Source organism: Carya illinoinensis, chromosome 10, assembly GCF_018687715.1.
Source record: "Carya illinoinensis cultivar Pawnee chromosome 10, C.illinoinensisPawnee_v1, whole genome shotgun sequence".
Taxonomy (NCBI): domain Eukaryota; kingdom Viridiplantae; phylum Streptophyta; class Magnoliopsida; order Fagales; family Juglandaceae; genus Carya; species Carya illinoinensis.
This window is the reverse complement of record NC_056761.1, coordinates 38,075,355-38,088,596: the sequence shown is the minus strand read 5'-3', so window position 1 is coordinate 38,088,596 and position 13,242 is coordinate 38,075,355. Positions and strand designations below refer to the sequence as shown.

Below are 13,242 nucleotides of genomic sequence, written 5' to 3'. Positions count from 1 at the left end.
AGACTATCTGTCAATGGAGACCACAGAAAGAAATGAGAGAGAACTTGATCTTTAATCGAGTGATAAGGGAGGAAATGCTAGAGGCAGTTGGGGAAAATTATAACCGAGTAGTTGGAAATATATGGGTTTCTCGTGCTGGACATTAAGGCTGGTGTTTTACTTTAAAATGGTCACAGGAGAGGTGGAAAGGGCTTCTGTGTGGTATTGAGGAGAGTTCAGGCAGGTAGAAAACAAGTGGTGCACCGAACTTTTCCTAAAAAATAATTAAGCTTTATTTTTAAGAAAATAAATTTTCACGTAAATCTAAAGTTTAGTCACTTTTCAGAATGAACATACAAGACTCGAAGACTCTTATGACTGCAAATATATATCATTTCTGTTGCATAAAATGCCCGTGTCATTGATACGGCGCTTCCTGATTTTGTGAGGTAATAAAGCGTTTGTCTTCTCGAGCTCGGCAAGGTTTTTACACTTTCAGATTACTTTTTGTTTCCATCAGACTCTCTTTCTTCTTATCTGTCTTTTTCTCGTCTTCAGACCATCGGTGCCGCTCCAATTTCGCTTTCGTTCCGGAATCATCCATCCCTTCGGCTGTTCCATTGCATGGTCGCCATCCAGTCCGTCCCTTCGAGCGGTTCGGCCTCTCAAACTTTGTCATTCTCTCAATCTATTACCATCCGTAGAGGCGGGCGAGCCCGAAGAACGAGTCCAGCGGCAGCATAATCTCGAAGCATAGCGGTTGTACTCGTGACCAAGAAACTCCTGAAGAGCACGGGAAAGGCACCGTGGATCGCCGGCACGGCCTTACTGATCCTGGTAATTGATTCCAGCATTGGGCTCTGTTTTCAGAAAGATGAAAATATTTTGGAGATTGGTGTCGTTATATCTGTAGACAGATTGTTGTCCAACCGTATCATAAATGCTATCCTCTGTAATTTCTAACGTTCTAAAGGACTTACCAATACCCAGTGTGGTCCGGCCCCCCAGGCGCCATGGACGATGTCAGAGCAAGCTCGGCTTGGGTCATCACCCACGACTCCCACGTGCTCGTCGATTCCACAGGTTCTCCAAGATCACCCCAAGACGTGGCCGTTCGGTTACATGTCAATGCTGCGTCTTTGGGGGAGGTTTAGGTGGTTCTATACTTCTTGCTGGATTGAGAGAATCGTGGAGAATATTCGCCCTATGCCAAAGTGAATTGGGATTTCCAGGGATTCACTATTTCGACAATGTCCCGCTCACGGTTCAGTACCCGTGAAGTTGCCTTAAAGTTTTGACTTTGTCTTGGTATTCTACTTATCTTTCACGGGTTAATTATTTCTTTTCACGGTATTAATTATTAGTGTTGTTGTTTTTATTGCATTACAGTGAAATAGGTTTAGAGATTCGAGGAACTTGATGGCAGCTGTTTTCAAAAGATTTTCCTTTTTTCAACTAAGACCCTCTATTTTAAAAGTATTCTTAATTGTGATTATAAGATGACTAGGAAGTTGTATATATATGGTTTGCAGGACTGAAACGCCTGTAAATGCGTTTGGTTGATTGTAATTTCCTGAAAATGGCAGTCATTAGTGTTTCATCATGTTTAAGCAAAAATGCTATGTGATTGATCATTGCGCATCATTGCATGTAATTTAAGTAGCTAGATTATTCATCCCATGGAGTGAATAGATTGAGGCACGATTTGCATAAGAATGGTAAATTCACCAGAGAGCTATATCTCAACCAACAGATCCTCCTCTAAGAAAATGGGGTGGTGGCAAAGTTGTGGTTTCAAGATCCTATGGGCCTGTGTTTCTCCTACTGATAAAAAAGAAGAAGTGAGGATTATTAAATATACCATATCTGTTATAATTAAATATACCGTATCTGTTATCTATCCTGCTCTTTAATTAAATGAGATCTAGAATCAAAGCATTGCAGCCAGCAACAGCAACTTCTCTGATCTTGCTTTTGTGTTCAAATTTTACTGAGCAAATGTTTGTAAAATCTTACTTGGCATCTCTATTTTTGTTGGCCGCATGTAGTCTATACACCCATTTTACCCTTCTATTGAAGTCTTTTTGTTTTTTTGTATCAGTAAATAATTGTTTAATTAAGAATAGGGATAGCAAAGTACACGGGACATATGCAAGAGAAGCACCTATGCGTGAGTTTCTAAAGATACAAGAAACTCATTTACGCTCATGCCATTAAAGTCTATTACAATCGACCAGTGGAAGTCTTTTTTTCCAGCTCAAATTTGTTAAAATTTAGATGTTTGACAACGAGAATGTAAAGGCCTCCTTTTTTAAAAGAAATTATGTCTGGGGTGGTATTGATATTTTGCATTTTTGTCAGCCATTGATGCAGATTCCACAACTGAGTTTGAGTGATTTGGGTAACCCATTAGCAGCCAAAAGGTTGAGATAGTGAGGGCATAAATATCTCCCAAAAATCCGACATTGAGGTTGGCGGCCCTTAATTCCTACTCTTATGTCAAAACAAATTCTGGAGTCTTTGCTGTTTTGGTGTTCTTAAAATGGATGTAATTGATTGGGATAAGTAGCATTTGATGTTTGTTTTAGATTATGAATTTTTTACTCAACCCCTTGTGCTTTTGCTACTTCCATACGTTTCTTTGTTTTTGAGGGAGATTAATCCAGTGTGCCATCTGCTATGGGCCACTGTGTAATATAGTATCTTATATATTGCCTTTGTGTATATTGAGGGTCTTGATTTTGTGGATTATTTCAAGGTCCTGAATGGGAAAGCAAATTGCCTATTAGAGATGTGGCTGCTTATTCAAAAAATGTGTTTGAAAAGTTTGTTTCCTTGATTTATTCAAATGTTTACCAAACAAAATATTTAGTTGGCTCAAGTTATTTTTGGATTTTGTTTGTAATGTGCATAGCAAATTTTCTGGTTATACTTTGATGAAGTTTTTGAATTCTGCAGAACTAAAGGCTGCATTTCATAGGAACCTGGATTGATGCTGCGAGCTTTTTTCCAGCTTGTGTAATGGGTTTAAGCCCCACAACTTCCAATATTGAAGCCTCTGCTCAAAAGACTGCCGTTGTTTATGTGGACATGGTAATCTCCATGCCCTACTGTCAGCAATGAACAAACAAAACAATCTTAACATTCGAAGGTATCGTTTTGCGTTCTTATAGAACTGTTTTTTATACTCTGCATTTTTATATCAACCGTTCATACTTTTCCACGTACTTTGCTTTCATATAGAACTGCTTCTGCTTCTCTAACAGATCAAACAGGCAGCTGTTAGTTAAAAATTGTAACGAGCTAGACACAAAATCCTGGAAATCTTTTGGATTCTCTTTCACAACATAACAGATGAGAGATGATAGATGGGTCAATGTTGCTCAGACCTTATGCCACATATCGCACAATGATAAAAGTGGTCCATTCATGGATTTAATTGCTTTTATGTAAGTCAAGCCAATGTGTAACTTGTTTAAAAAGGTTTCTCCTGTCATTTCGTCTCAATTTTTTATAACTACCGTAAAATAAACTTCTCTGATAGTTAAATCAATGGCGATTCACTCGTTTTGGTTCGTCTGGTTGGGGTGGCTAGTCAAGTTTCCTTCTAACCTCACAAGCTACCCATTTTCAGGTCGTATTAAAGGGTGGCTTTGGCGGTGGAAATGGAAGATCTAGCAGTTATACGACAACAGATATAATTGGATATCCATCCATTAAAAGGGCGATCATGCTCTTCTAATAAAGGGGCCTAATCCAAAATTTGTGACAGCATATGGTTTTTTCTTAAATAAAAATGCACAAGGGACCAATCTCAACTAGACCAAAGCAATTTGAGTTACCAACCAAAGTTTCATAAATTAAATTTGCTTGTAAGGGTAAATGATGTTAATTTTGTCATTATTCTTTCAGTGCTTTGAATTCCTTTTGCTTAAACCAAACTTCAAATCCAGTGCAGTGTCCATTCGCTAGTTGTCAATAAGTTTTGCATGGTAATCCTTCACTTAAGGTTTAACAAATGTAGACTGAAAAAACTGGAAAGTAGAAAATGTTGAATGAAAAGAATGAAGAGCAAGGTCTGAATGCAATCTCATTGGAAGTTTTTCAAGAAAATAAACCCCCTTCGTCTTTTCCTATTTGTCACATGGAAAAACTGTCAAAGTTCATACAACGATTGAGACAGCGATCTGAAAAAGTTATGGCACATTGCAACTCTGCCAAAAACAATGAATGCATGTCTCTAAACAAGACAATCTTAAACCACAAGTTGCCATTTCATGTACATGTTTCGCAACCATTGTGGCTAATTTCAGAACCGCCTCAACCACAAGTAGTATGTATTACCAGTAGCAGCAGTTAGCCCAGTTGACATATTTACATAGCATCTTGCCCCTTTGCCCCTCTACTTTCCCTTCTTTTCAAAACAAAATTCTCCTTCTCTACCAACGGCCAGGCCAAGTCTGGTTTCAAAAGTTTCTAGAGACTAATCCAAAAAACAAGGATCTTGTGCTGATGCTGTAGTGGCCATGTATTAGAAAAGAGCCAGCGGCAGCACTAGGATTGTCCCCATAAATATTGAATAAAATTAACACAAATAGGGATTTCTGATCTTCACTTTTGTTGTTCATTAATTTGCTCCCTTGGTTTCTTATAGAGCTCAAGAGTATCAGCATGGCTGGGATCAAGACACAGAGCTGCTTCACAATCCCTAGTGGTGGAGATATAATCCCCCATTGATTCATGAAATGCTGCTCGAAGATGTAGCAGCTGCACGTCCAGCTTGAAAGCTATGGCCCTTGTAAGCTCTGCTATGGCTTCGTTTTCTTTGTGGTCATCCATTAAAACTGTAGGGCGTAATTCCCATGTTAGTAGTTCAAAAAATGGTCCACACATTCATACGCAAATTTTTGTAAATGTGAAGATGATAACAGGTGATAATAAGACAAGTTGCTTGGAATATCAGTATGAAGTAGGTGCAGGAAAGTTAACTATCCACCACCTTCAACTATAAGGTTGGTCACTTTTGTTACACCTCTCTCTTTTTGTAAGTACCACCAACACCCTGGCAGAATCCTACCCCAAATAGGAGAGGACAATTATAGACCAGTTCTGTTGTCTACTTCAGAAGATATACTTGCAGTTTGGTGTATGTAATATTTTTTTTTTTTTGATGTCGGGGAACCTCTCCAAAGTAGGGCCCTTTGGACCCACCCCTGCAGAATAAACTCCGGTCCCCTGCACCGCAACCTCAGAAGTTTCCCTACACGGAACTGGTTAAATCGCTGGCTTTTCACCAGGGGGTGTGGCCCCAAAGGATTGTTTGCACCCATGAGGTGTTGAACCTTGGACCTTGAAGGGAATAAGACCCCAAGACTAAGGCCTTCACCACTTGGGCCAACCCCTTGGGGTTAGGCATATGTAATATAACATAAGAAATCCTACTTAACTAGAGCAGTTCGAGCTTTTCATCTCGACTGCAAAACAAATCTGCGACAATGAGAACTAGCATTTGCTTGAAATAACTACCAGACCATGGTATTCCTTTAGATCTTTTGAAAACAAAAATCAAATGTACTTTTGATGTCAATCAGAGCCATGATTGAATTTAAGTTGAAAAGTAAGGTCCATGCAGTTTCCAAGTTGATGACCTCAATTTCAAATGATGCAAGTGAAAACAAAAAAAGAAGAAGAAGATGACGCAAGTGGTTTGAAACCCAGCCAGCTATGCAACACTGTGGCTCAATAACAGCAAACTAATGCCTGGGTCAACTAGTTAATACATATACATGTATAATTTACAAGGCAATGCGCCATCTAAAAAATATGGAATATAGTTGTGAAACCTCGAAGATAATCAGTGAATGGATTACCAACATATAACTATACTCAACAGATAGTGCACCAGGAAGTTTTCCTGGCTCCAACAGTTATAGAAGTAACATTGGACCTGTAATGGAGATGAAATATGAGGCAAGTAAATTGGTTAATCGGATAAACATATGCACTAGAAAACATATGTTTCCTATACCTGCAATCTGTACAATTATCTATGTATATATGAAGGATTGGTAGACACGAAGTTACAAAAGGAGGTATGCTGGAAATAATTTCAATACTTTAAGCCAGTATAACAAAGAAAGAAGGCCCTTCTAATCTTCCTCAACAAGGAAACTGCTCATATGAGCAACGGAACTTATGTTTGTCCAGAAGACCATCTTTTCATCCCAAAGAAAGGGGAGACTAAGCAGTTATTATTACCATTATTATTTTCTAAGTAAAAGCTGAAAAAAAAAAAAAAAAAAAAAAAATCTGACATATATTATGAAACTTACCCGCTGCCCTATATCTGTAAGGGTATGTCCTCAGGGGATCTAACTGTGTTGCAATAATAAGATCACTTTTTGCCATGTCACGGTCACAGTATTCTGAACGTTTCTCATAAGCCGATGCGTTGTTCTGGGCCTTGTCTATCAGCCTTGTCATCTCATCATATGCAGCTTTGCGTTGATTTTTAAGATGATATACACGTGCCAAACCCTGATGTGCTCGTGTATGCTTGATATTGAGTGCACTCGTGTAGCAGTCAGCAGCAAGATCCAGCTTATCACAGTCTACATAGACACTTCCTAGATTATTCAATGCCTGCAGAATACGAGACTCACCCAAATTTAATACATTAATTTGTTGCAAAAGGAAATATAATATAATTACTAAAATGACACTTACTTGTCCTTTCCGAAGGCCATCTGAGGGGCATCTAAGAGCTTCCTCCAGAAGCTGGATCACATACATTGAAGACTCAAGATTGAGACTAGAGTCTGCTAAAGCATATGCTTTAAGGAAGAAAGCTTCAAATGATCTCTGTACGGAAATGGACTCCTCAGCCCTGGCTAATGCTTCTTCACGATGGCCAGTATCATAAAAAATCCACCCTTCATAAACAAGACGTTCATGCTCAGAAGTGGAGTAATTTCTAGCCAACCGGAGGCTACGCATAGCTGCCTTTTGACAATTTAACCTACAGTTTTTGGAAAAAAAGAAATAAAAAACTTGTCAATCATACAAATAAAACAACCCAGTTCACCTATAATTAAAATAACTCTATCAGGTGAATAAAGCCATAATTTGTGACCTGACACCTGAAGAATATGCATAATTAACATCATCACATTGAGAAACAAATAGATACCATAACTCATTCTTAATGTTGACTAACATTGTATTATAACTCATAGTAGCTTGTGGATCCAAACCAATTCTAAACGTTCTAATACGCCAAGAACTTGGGATCATTTTTTTTATCAATTATAGAAGCTTATCAAGGTGACTTCTGATGCGAAAATCATTCACCAAACCATCAAAGAAAAAATTCTTTGTCAGCAAATACTTGTTCATTTATGAACATACTAATAAATCATTTTCCCTTAATGGTCATAAGTTTGATGGCTAGTTCACTTCAGTGATGATGTCAGTTACACCATATTCACTTTAATGAATACAGTAGCATAAAGCTCATTAAATTGACTCAAACTATAATATAACTAGGATTAGAAGAAGCCTTAAGAGTCCCAATCAACAAACAGTGGGGACAGATAAAGCTCCTATTTAATCAATTTTGAAACCAAAATCTCTGGGAATGGCAAGACGTTATTGTCAGCAAGTAGAGCTCCGTAGCAAATGGATGGAATTAATAAGGCACAAAGTTAATGATCGAACAAAACATCATAAAATGAGTTAACTACTCAGAGCTCAAGCAAGACAGTGGCTAGAAAAAACTACTACACTGACAACACTGTTAAGCAGCGATCTACCATTGTTTTGGAATAGTTTATTCGTCTCTAACAAGGGTTTCCGCCACCATAAGTGAGGCTTTTCATTAATAAAGTCACAGAGCTTTGAAAAATTATCATTGTTTTAATTCATACCGTAACAGAAGAAGAGACTGACGAAAGCGTAGGAGACTCTTCCCTGGGTCATTTGCCAACATATGGTGTACAACAGCTAGAGATCCAATATCATCAACAGAGGACCATCGATCATACAATTGCATCCAACAATCAGCCTGACTCCACTGCTGAACATGAGGGCGGAGGAGCTCAACTAAGTAGTCTCCATGCATTTTCCCATCAAACATCATATAATTTGGGTCCAACGTCAATAGTGCCCGGACATCTCTTAGAGCTCCTTCGTAATCTTCTAGAACAATGGAAAACCATGCACGCAGTTCAAGGCAGTCGGGTGAAACTTTGAATCCAATTATTTTATTAATTTCTGATATTGCTGCCCCAAGCTGGTTCTCCTCCACTAGCGAAACAGCTCGGTACTTGTATGGATAAGAGAGAGTTGGATCCAAATCAGTTGCAGTTTTCAAATCTGTCATCTTCTCCTTCCCACAACAATATATAGATCGCTCCTGATACATCCAGCCAGCTGGGGTATAATCTGAAATGAGAGAATTCATCTGCTTGTATGCTGAATACTTATGCCCACGCTTAAACTTGGCCCTTGCAACGCCCACTAATGAATAAACATGGCCCACCTCAACTGCAGCTTCAAACCAATTCTGTGCATCTTTATATTCTTTCCTCTCAAGCATGACAACACCCAACTGGTGAGATGCAAGTTGCTTCTGCCAACCTTCAACTGCACACTCCTGCAACCTCTCCAGCAGCATCACTGTAGTGTTTGATTTCATGTCTTCATCCAAGGCAATCTGGCTCAAGAAATAGTACAAAGCAAAAGAAGCATGCCCAACCATAGCCAATCTTTCCCTAGCCTCTGAACTACAAAAAATTCTCATCACATTGGGAGTGTGGATGGAACTTGGGAGCTCTCTCAAGAACACCTGCAAGCAAGCTGCCACTAGAAGATATGCAGTTTCCTCCAACCCATACTCAATTAGCAACATTGCGTCCTCCATGTCACAGATCAGAGATGCTAAATGAGCATCACAAGCGGACTTCATCTCCTCGCAACAAAACTTGTTTGCCAAAGAGAGTAGCTCCAACACGGTATGTGGATCAAAAGAACCTACTCTTTTTATCCTGCTAAATATCACCACTGCTCTCATTCCCTCTGCAGAAATCCCATTCTGCGAAAAGTTTATTTTCTCCCATCGTGACTCCTTGAAGCCACCATACAACATTGCTTTAAACGGTCTTGAAAGCATCGCAATATTGTATCGTACACACCTAATTTCTTCATCCCCAATGCAAAAAGACATATCACCATCCTCCTCCGAAGTCGAACATTCCTCATGCCCCATTAAGATTTCATCATCAACTTCCTCCCTAGGGGTCCGAGAACATGAACAAGAATCATATATTGATTCAGGGTCGTACCCGGATACCAAACTAGCCTTAGGACACTCAAGATTCCGTCCACAACAATCCATTGCTGAATATCCAATAAGCTCATCCTCTCTCCTCTCAAACCGCAACCATGCGGCGAGGACAACTTTCATATGCACATCAACAGCATGCTGTCTTGCGGACCTAAGGCTCCGCCGGAACAATTTGGGATCGGATAGCCCCCGGAAAATCACACATTGTTCAAGATACACCTTATATTTCTCAAATTGAGAACAATTCTCAATCCTGCGATACACATCAGCTAAGGTTTCGGCGAAATCAACAGATTTAAGGCACGGTTCAATCCGGGGCTCAAGGAGATCGGTCTTGGGGAGTCCGTGCGGTAGAAGATTCTCAGGTACAACATTCGGGGCTGTGTTAGGAGGAGCTTGAAAACCCCGATTCAATTTGGATCGAATCGAATTGACCCTGAGATGATCCTGGAGGTGGTTTAAAAGCTTGTCGCCCACGCCACCGCCGCCACCACCACCAGTGTTAGGCCCGGATGGGTTAAAAGCGTAGACCTGAGTGCCTTTACACCCATCCATGATCTTCAAACTACGCATTGTGGTGAATAGATTGTGCTGCATGTGTGCTGTAGTATAACAATAAATCTAGCTCTTTGAATACAAAAACTCTCCGAAAAGCCAGATAGCTTTATAGCTCAAAAAAACAAAAGAAAAATCGTAAAATTAGGACAAATGAGGAAATGGGTAGAGAAGGAAAGGAATGAATTACCTTCTACACAAGACAAACACCGCCGCTTGGGGAATGGGGTTTGAAGGAAAAAAAATGGTAGATTTTCTGGGATTTGTTTTTTCTTGTTTTCCTTTTCCCCCAAAAAATGGAGAGAATTAGGAAGTATAGGGGTAGAATTTTCTATTGGGTTGAAAGGGGAATGATCTTGATCACGTTGGTCGCCAACCAGACGAAGGGTGGAGGTGACCGTTTCAACGGCCACTCTCTCTCTCTCTCTCTCTCTCTCTCTCTCCCGCTGTTTATCTGTGTATATATGCTTTTTCTATCACACACAAAACACAGACACGAATAAAAACACACTCTCTGTATTTATTTCTTTTTTCCTTTTCCCTCGCTGTACGTGCATTAGGTGCGTTTCTAAATTTCTATCTTTGGTAAAAGGTTGAGGATGTCTGCGTCTGTCTCTCTGCGTATGTTTGGAACAACTCCTGTAGAAGAGGAAGGCCGCTAAAGTCGGGCTGTCTCTCACGCCAATGTCCTTCAATAGTCCAAAGATCTCCCTCACAAGCCCCACCCCCCAATCCCATTATTTATTTATTATTCCTTTCATTTCTATCTCTTTCAAATTAATTTCCAATCCCTAATCTTCCGGACATATCAGACACGAAGAGTGCCCTCCAGCCTTCCCACCAAGCACGTGGAATAAAGAAGAACCAACAACCTTAGGTGTGGCTTTTGCCTCATGTATCATTCATACTTGTCCTTTCATTTGATTGAAAACAAGAGCTGCTGTACTCCTTTTTAATCTCTCTTTTACTTTAATAAACGTGTATTTTTTTTTATTGTAGGATTTGTGAGTCTAATATAGAACACAATTAACATCTTAGATTAGAATAATTTGATTTATTTAATTAGATAGATCAGTTAGGATTGACTATCATTCATCTTGATCGAATTCGATTTGATACGATGCATATGACATGATTTAAAGTGATAACTTTTATGGTAGCATGTGAACTTAAAAATGAAATCAATGGATTTAAGTTCTAAAGATTTTACTTGTTTAATTAAATAGATTTTAAGAATGAATTATGTATGAAATGAATTCAAATTGACACAATTGAACCTAAGTGCAATATTGGTATGTAATATTTAGTAAAGTGGTTGTGACGCCCCCAATTCCCTACATGGGATGTAACGGAGTCTTGAAACGTCGGGATATATAACACAATGTTATATACACTGCTCATAACAGTTAATATACAATATATCCTAAAATGCAACTAGTAGTATGTAATAATCGCGGGGGAATAAGAGTGATTAGTTATAACTCATGCCAGAATGAACTAAAACATCTCAATAGCATTAATGATCATCACAAGTTCAGACTTAAAGATAGTATTTCTTTAATACAAAATACTTAATCCAAGTTCCATGATTAGATCAACCATTTTCATACGCTCTGAAGTATGAAGAGTCAATGTTTATGAGCATTAAAATTATATCTAGTCTTCACTCAAGGTCTGACTCCTCTTCAACCATCTATATTCAACGGTCCTTCTTGTTCTTTATCTACTGGTTTTGATATAATTTCTATCATTCTAGAAAGGAAATGATTGTGGGTTTACAAAAGTGAGATTTACTTGAAATCTCAATAAGTTAAACAACCAACTTACATAGAAATAAGATATGCATGATTTTTCAATGCAGGGGTTACCACTCTATTTTTATTCACTCAGGAGTGGATAGAGAGGTTCCACTAGAATAATTCCTCATCCTAGCTTTTGGGATCATGAAAAAATTCATTTTTATACTATACTTAAAAATGTATTTAATGACATGTGCATATATAGCAAGCTTTCATGTGTAAATGATAGTTATATGCAATATGCTAAAAATGATGAAAATTTCACATGTCATGTAAGCAAGTAATCAAATATCTAATGTATCATATGATGTTTCATACTCAAAATGAAATTTATAAAATAAATATGGCGCTTATATAAAAATCATAAATAAATTATCTAAAAGTAAGTCAAAAGCTAACTTACAAACTTCTCGAGTTTAGAGAATCGAAACGTCTGTAATCAAAGTTATGCTAAGTTAGGATTTGAACCTCTAACGAAGATGTTCAAAGTCGAAGAGTTCAAAAAATTAGTATTTACAAAATTGCCCCTTTACTAGGCAAAATTCCACTAAGGCCATAAATTTTCACTGTTTGCATTTTTTATCCCAAAATTCACCAAACTTCACAAATCTCATATTTTATATGTTCTAAGTCCATATATGACCTTAGGCTTTCAAAAATGAAATCACAACTATGCCAAAATTCATCAACCCGTGGCATACATCAATATGGGTTTTTTTTTTTTTTTTTTTTTTTTTTTCATTTAGCATATTCATGATGTTTTTAGCTTTCTGAACCCAAAGATGTTTCAAAACTTAGTTAAATCATGAATTTAAATTTTTTATCCCAATCATAAGGATTCTCTAAATGCATATTATTTAAGCTTAGGTAAAATAATCAAAATTTCGTAAGTTAAGCATAAACTAATTAAAACCGATGCATGCTCGATGATCAACACAAGATAGAAATAAATCCTATCATGACATGCTTCCAACCTTGAAATGAAACCTTCAAAATTCATTCCAAAACATTAGTGAATCATATAAAAGCATATAAAGTCATACCATGGCTAAAAATGTAATCCAAAGTAATTTATTTCATCAAAACATTAAATCTGACCCGGTTTGACATTAGTATGCTAAACCTTAATTAAAATCAATCAAAACCTCATTCCCATGCCATAAATTAAAATATAACATGTCATTATAACACTTAACAAAAGATAGGGTAAGATTACTTACAGAAATTGTGGCCCTTAAAGCTTCCAAAACAACTTTATTCAAGAACTCTCAAGAACTTTGCTCGGTTTCACTCTATTGCTCACTAAGGGGGAGAAATGCTCTCAAGACTCAAGAGAAGGCTTGAATGAGAGGTGTGAAAAAATGAGGAAGTGATGGAGGTATTTATAAGCTTCCAGAGGGGAGGGGGACGTTGGTTTTGGCTCCAAGGAAGTGAATGTGAGTGATGGAGGTGGGAGGTGGAGTGCTTGAATACAAAATGCCAAGGGTGACATCACTTGGTTCAGTTCAATAGTGGTCTAAAGTGTCATAATTTTTTCCCATTCTCTTGGTTTGATTTGGGGGTATT

At 38.1% G+C, this 13,242-nt stretch overlaps 1 protein-coding gene and 1 long non-coding RNA gene across 5 annotated transcripts; one reads left to right on the top strand and one right to left on the bottom strand.

Annotated features, from left to right (window-relative positions):
• LOC122279019 lies at positions 1-3,944 on the top strand. Of its 2 annotated transcripts, none has more exons than XR_006229423.1 (6): positions 1-428; positions 538-816; positions 970-1,287; positions 2,938-3,130; positions 3,246-3,428; positions 3,614-3,944. It is a non-coding gene; the product is annotated as an uncharacterized LOC122279019 (long non-coding RNA). The 2 variants fall into 2 exon arrangements; XR_006229422.1 differs by lacking the exon at positions 1-428 and adding an exon at positions 2,341-2,449 and having other exon boundaries at positions 676-816.
• A 128-nt stretch (positions 3,945-4,072) lies between these two features.
• LOC122279018 (ethylene-overproduction protein 1-like) lies at positions 4,073-10,586 on the bottom strand. 3 transcript variants are annotated; one of them, XM_043089265.1, is made up of 5 exons: positions 10,068-10,585; positions 7,905-9,984; positions 6,706-6,997; positions 6,312-6,621; positions 4,073-4,823 (listed from the first exon to the last, which is right to left on the bottom strand). In XM_043089265.1, exons 2-5 carry the CDS (start codon positions 9,917-9,919, stop codon positions 4,591-4,593), a joined length of 2,850 nt encoding a protein of 949 aa, XP_042945199.1. In that variant the 5' UTR covers positions 9,920-9,984; positions 10,068-10,585; the 3' UTR covers positions 4,073-4,590. The 3 variants fall into 3 exon arrangements, 2 of the variants coding, with proteins under 2 accessions (XP_042945199.1, XP_042945198.1); XM_043089264.1 differs by having other exon boundaries at positions 7,905-9,924; XR_006229421.1 differs by adding an exon at positions 4,979-5,926 and having other exon boundaries at positions 4,635-4,823; positions 7,905-10,586.
• Positions 10,587-13,242: the final 2,656 nt, after the last annotated feature.

Bases quoted from the DNA above. Each gene is read 5' to 3' on its own strand.
- LOC122279018 (XM_043089265.1), bottom strand. From the start codon at position 9,919: ATGCAGCACAATCTATTCACCACAATGCGTAGTTTGAAGATCATGGAT. The intron at 6,622-6,705 runs GTAAGTGTCATT...CGTATTCTGCAG, and splicing joins ATGGCCTTCGGAAAGGACAA to GCATTGAATAATCTAGGAAG. The intron at 4,824-6,311 runs GTAAGTTTCATA...TACGCCCTACAG, and splicing joins TTACAGATATAGGGCAGCGG to TTTTAATGGATGACCACAAA.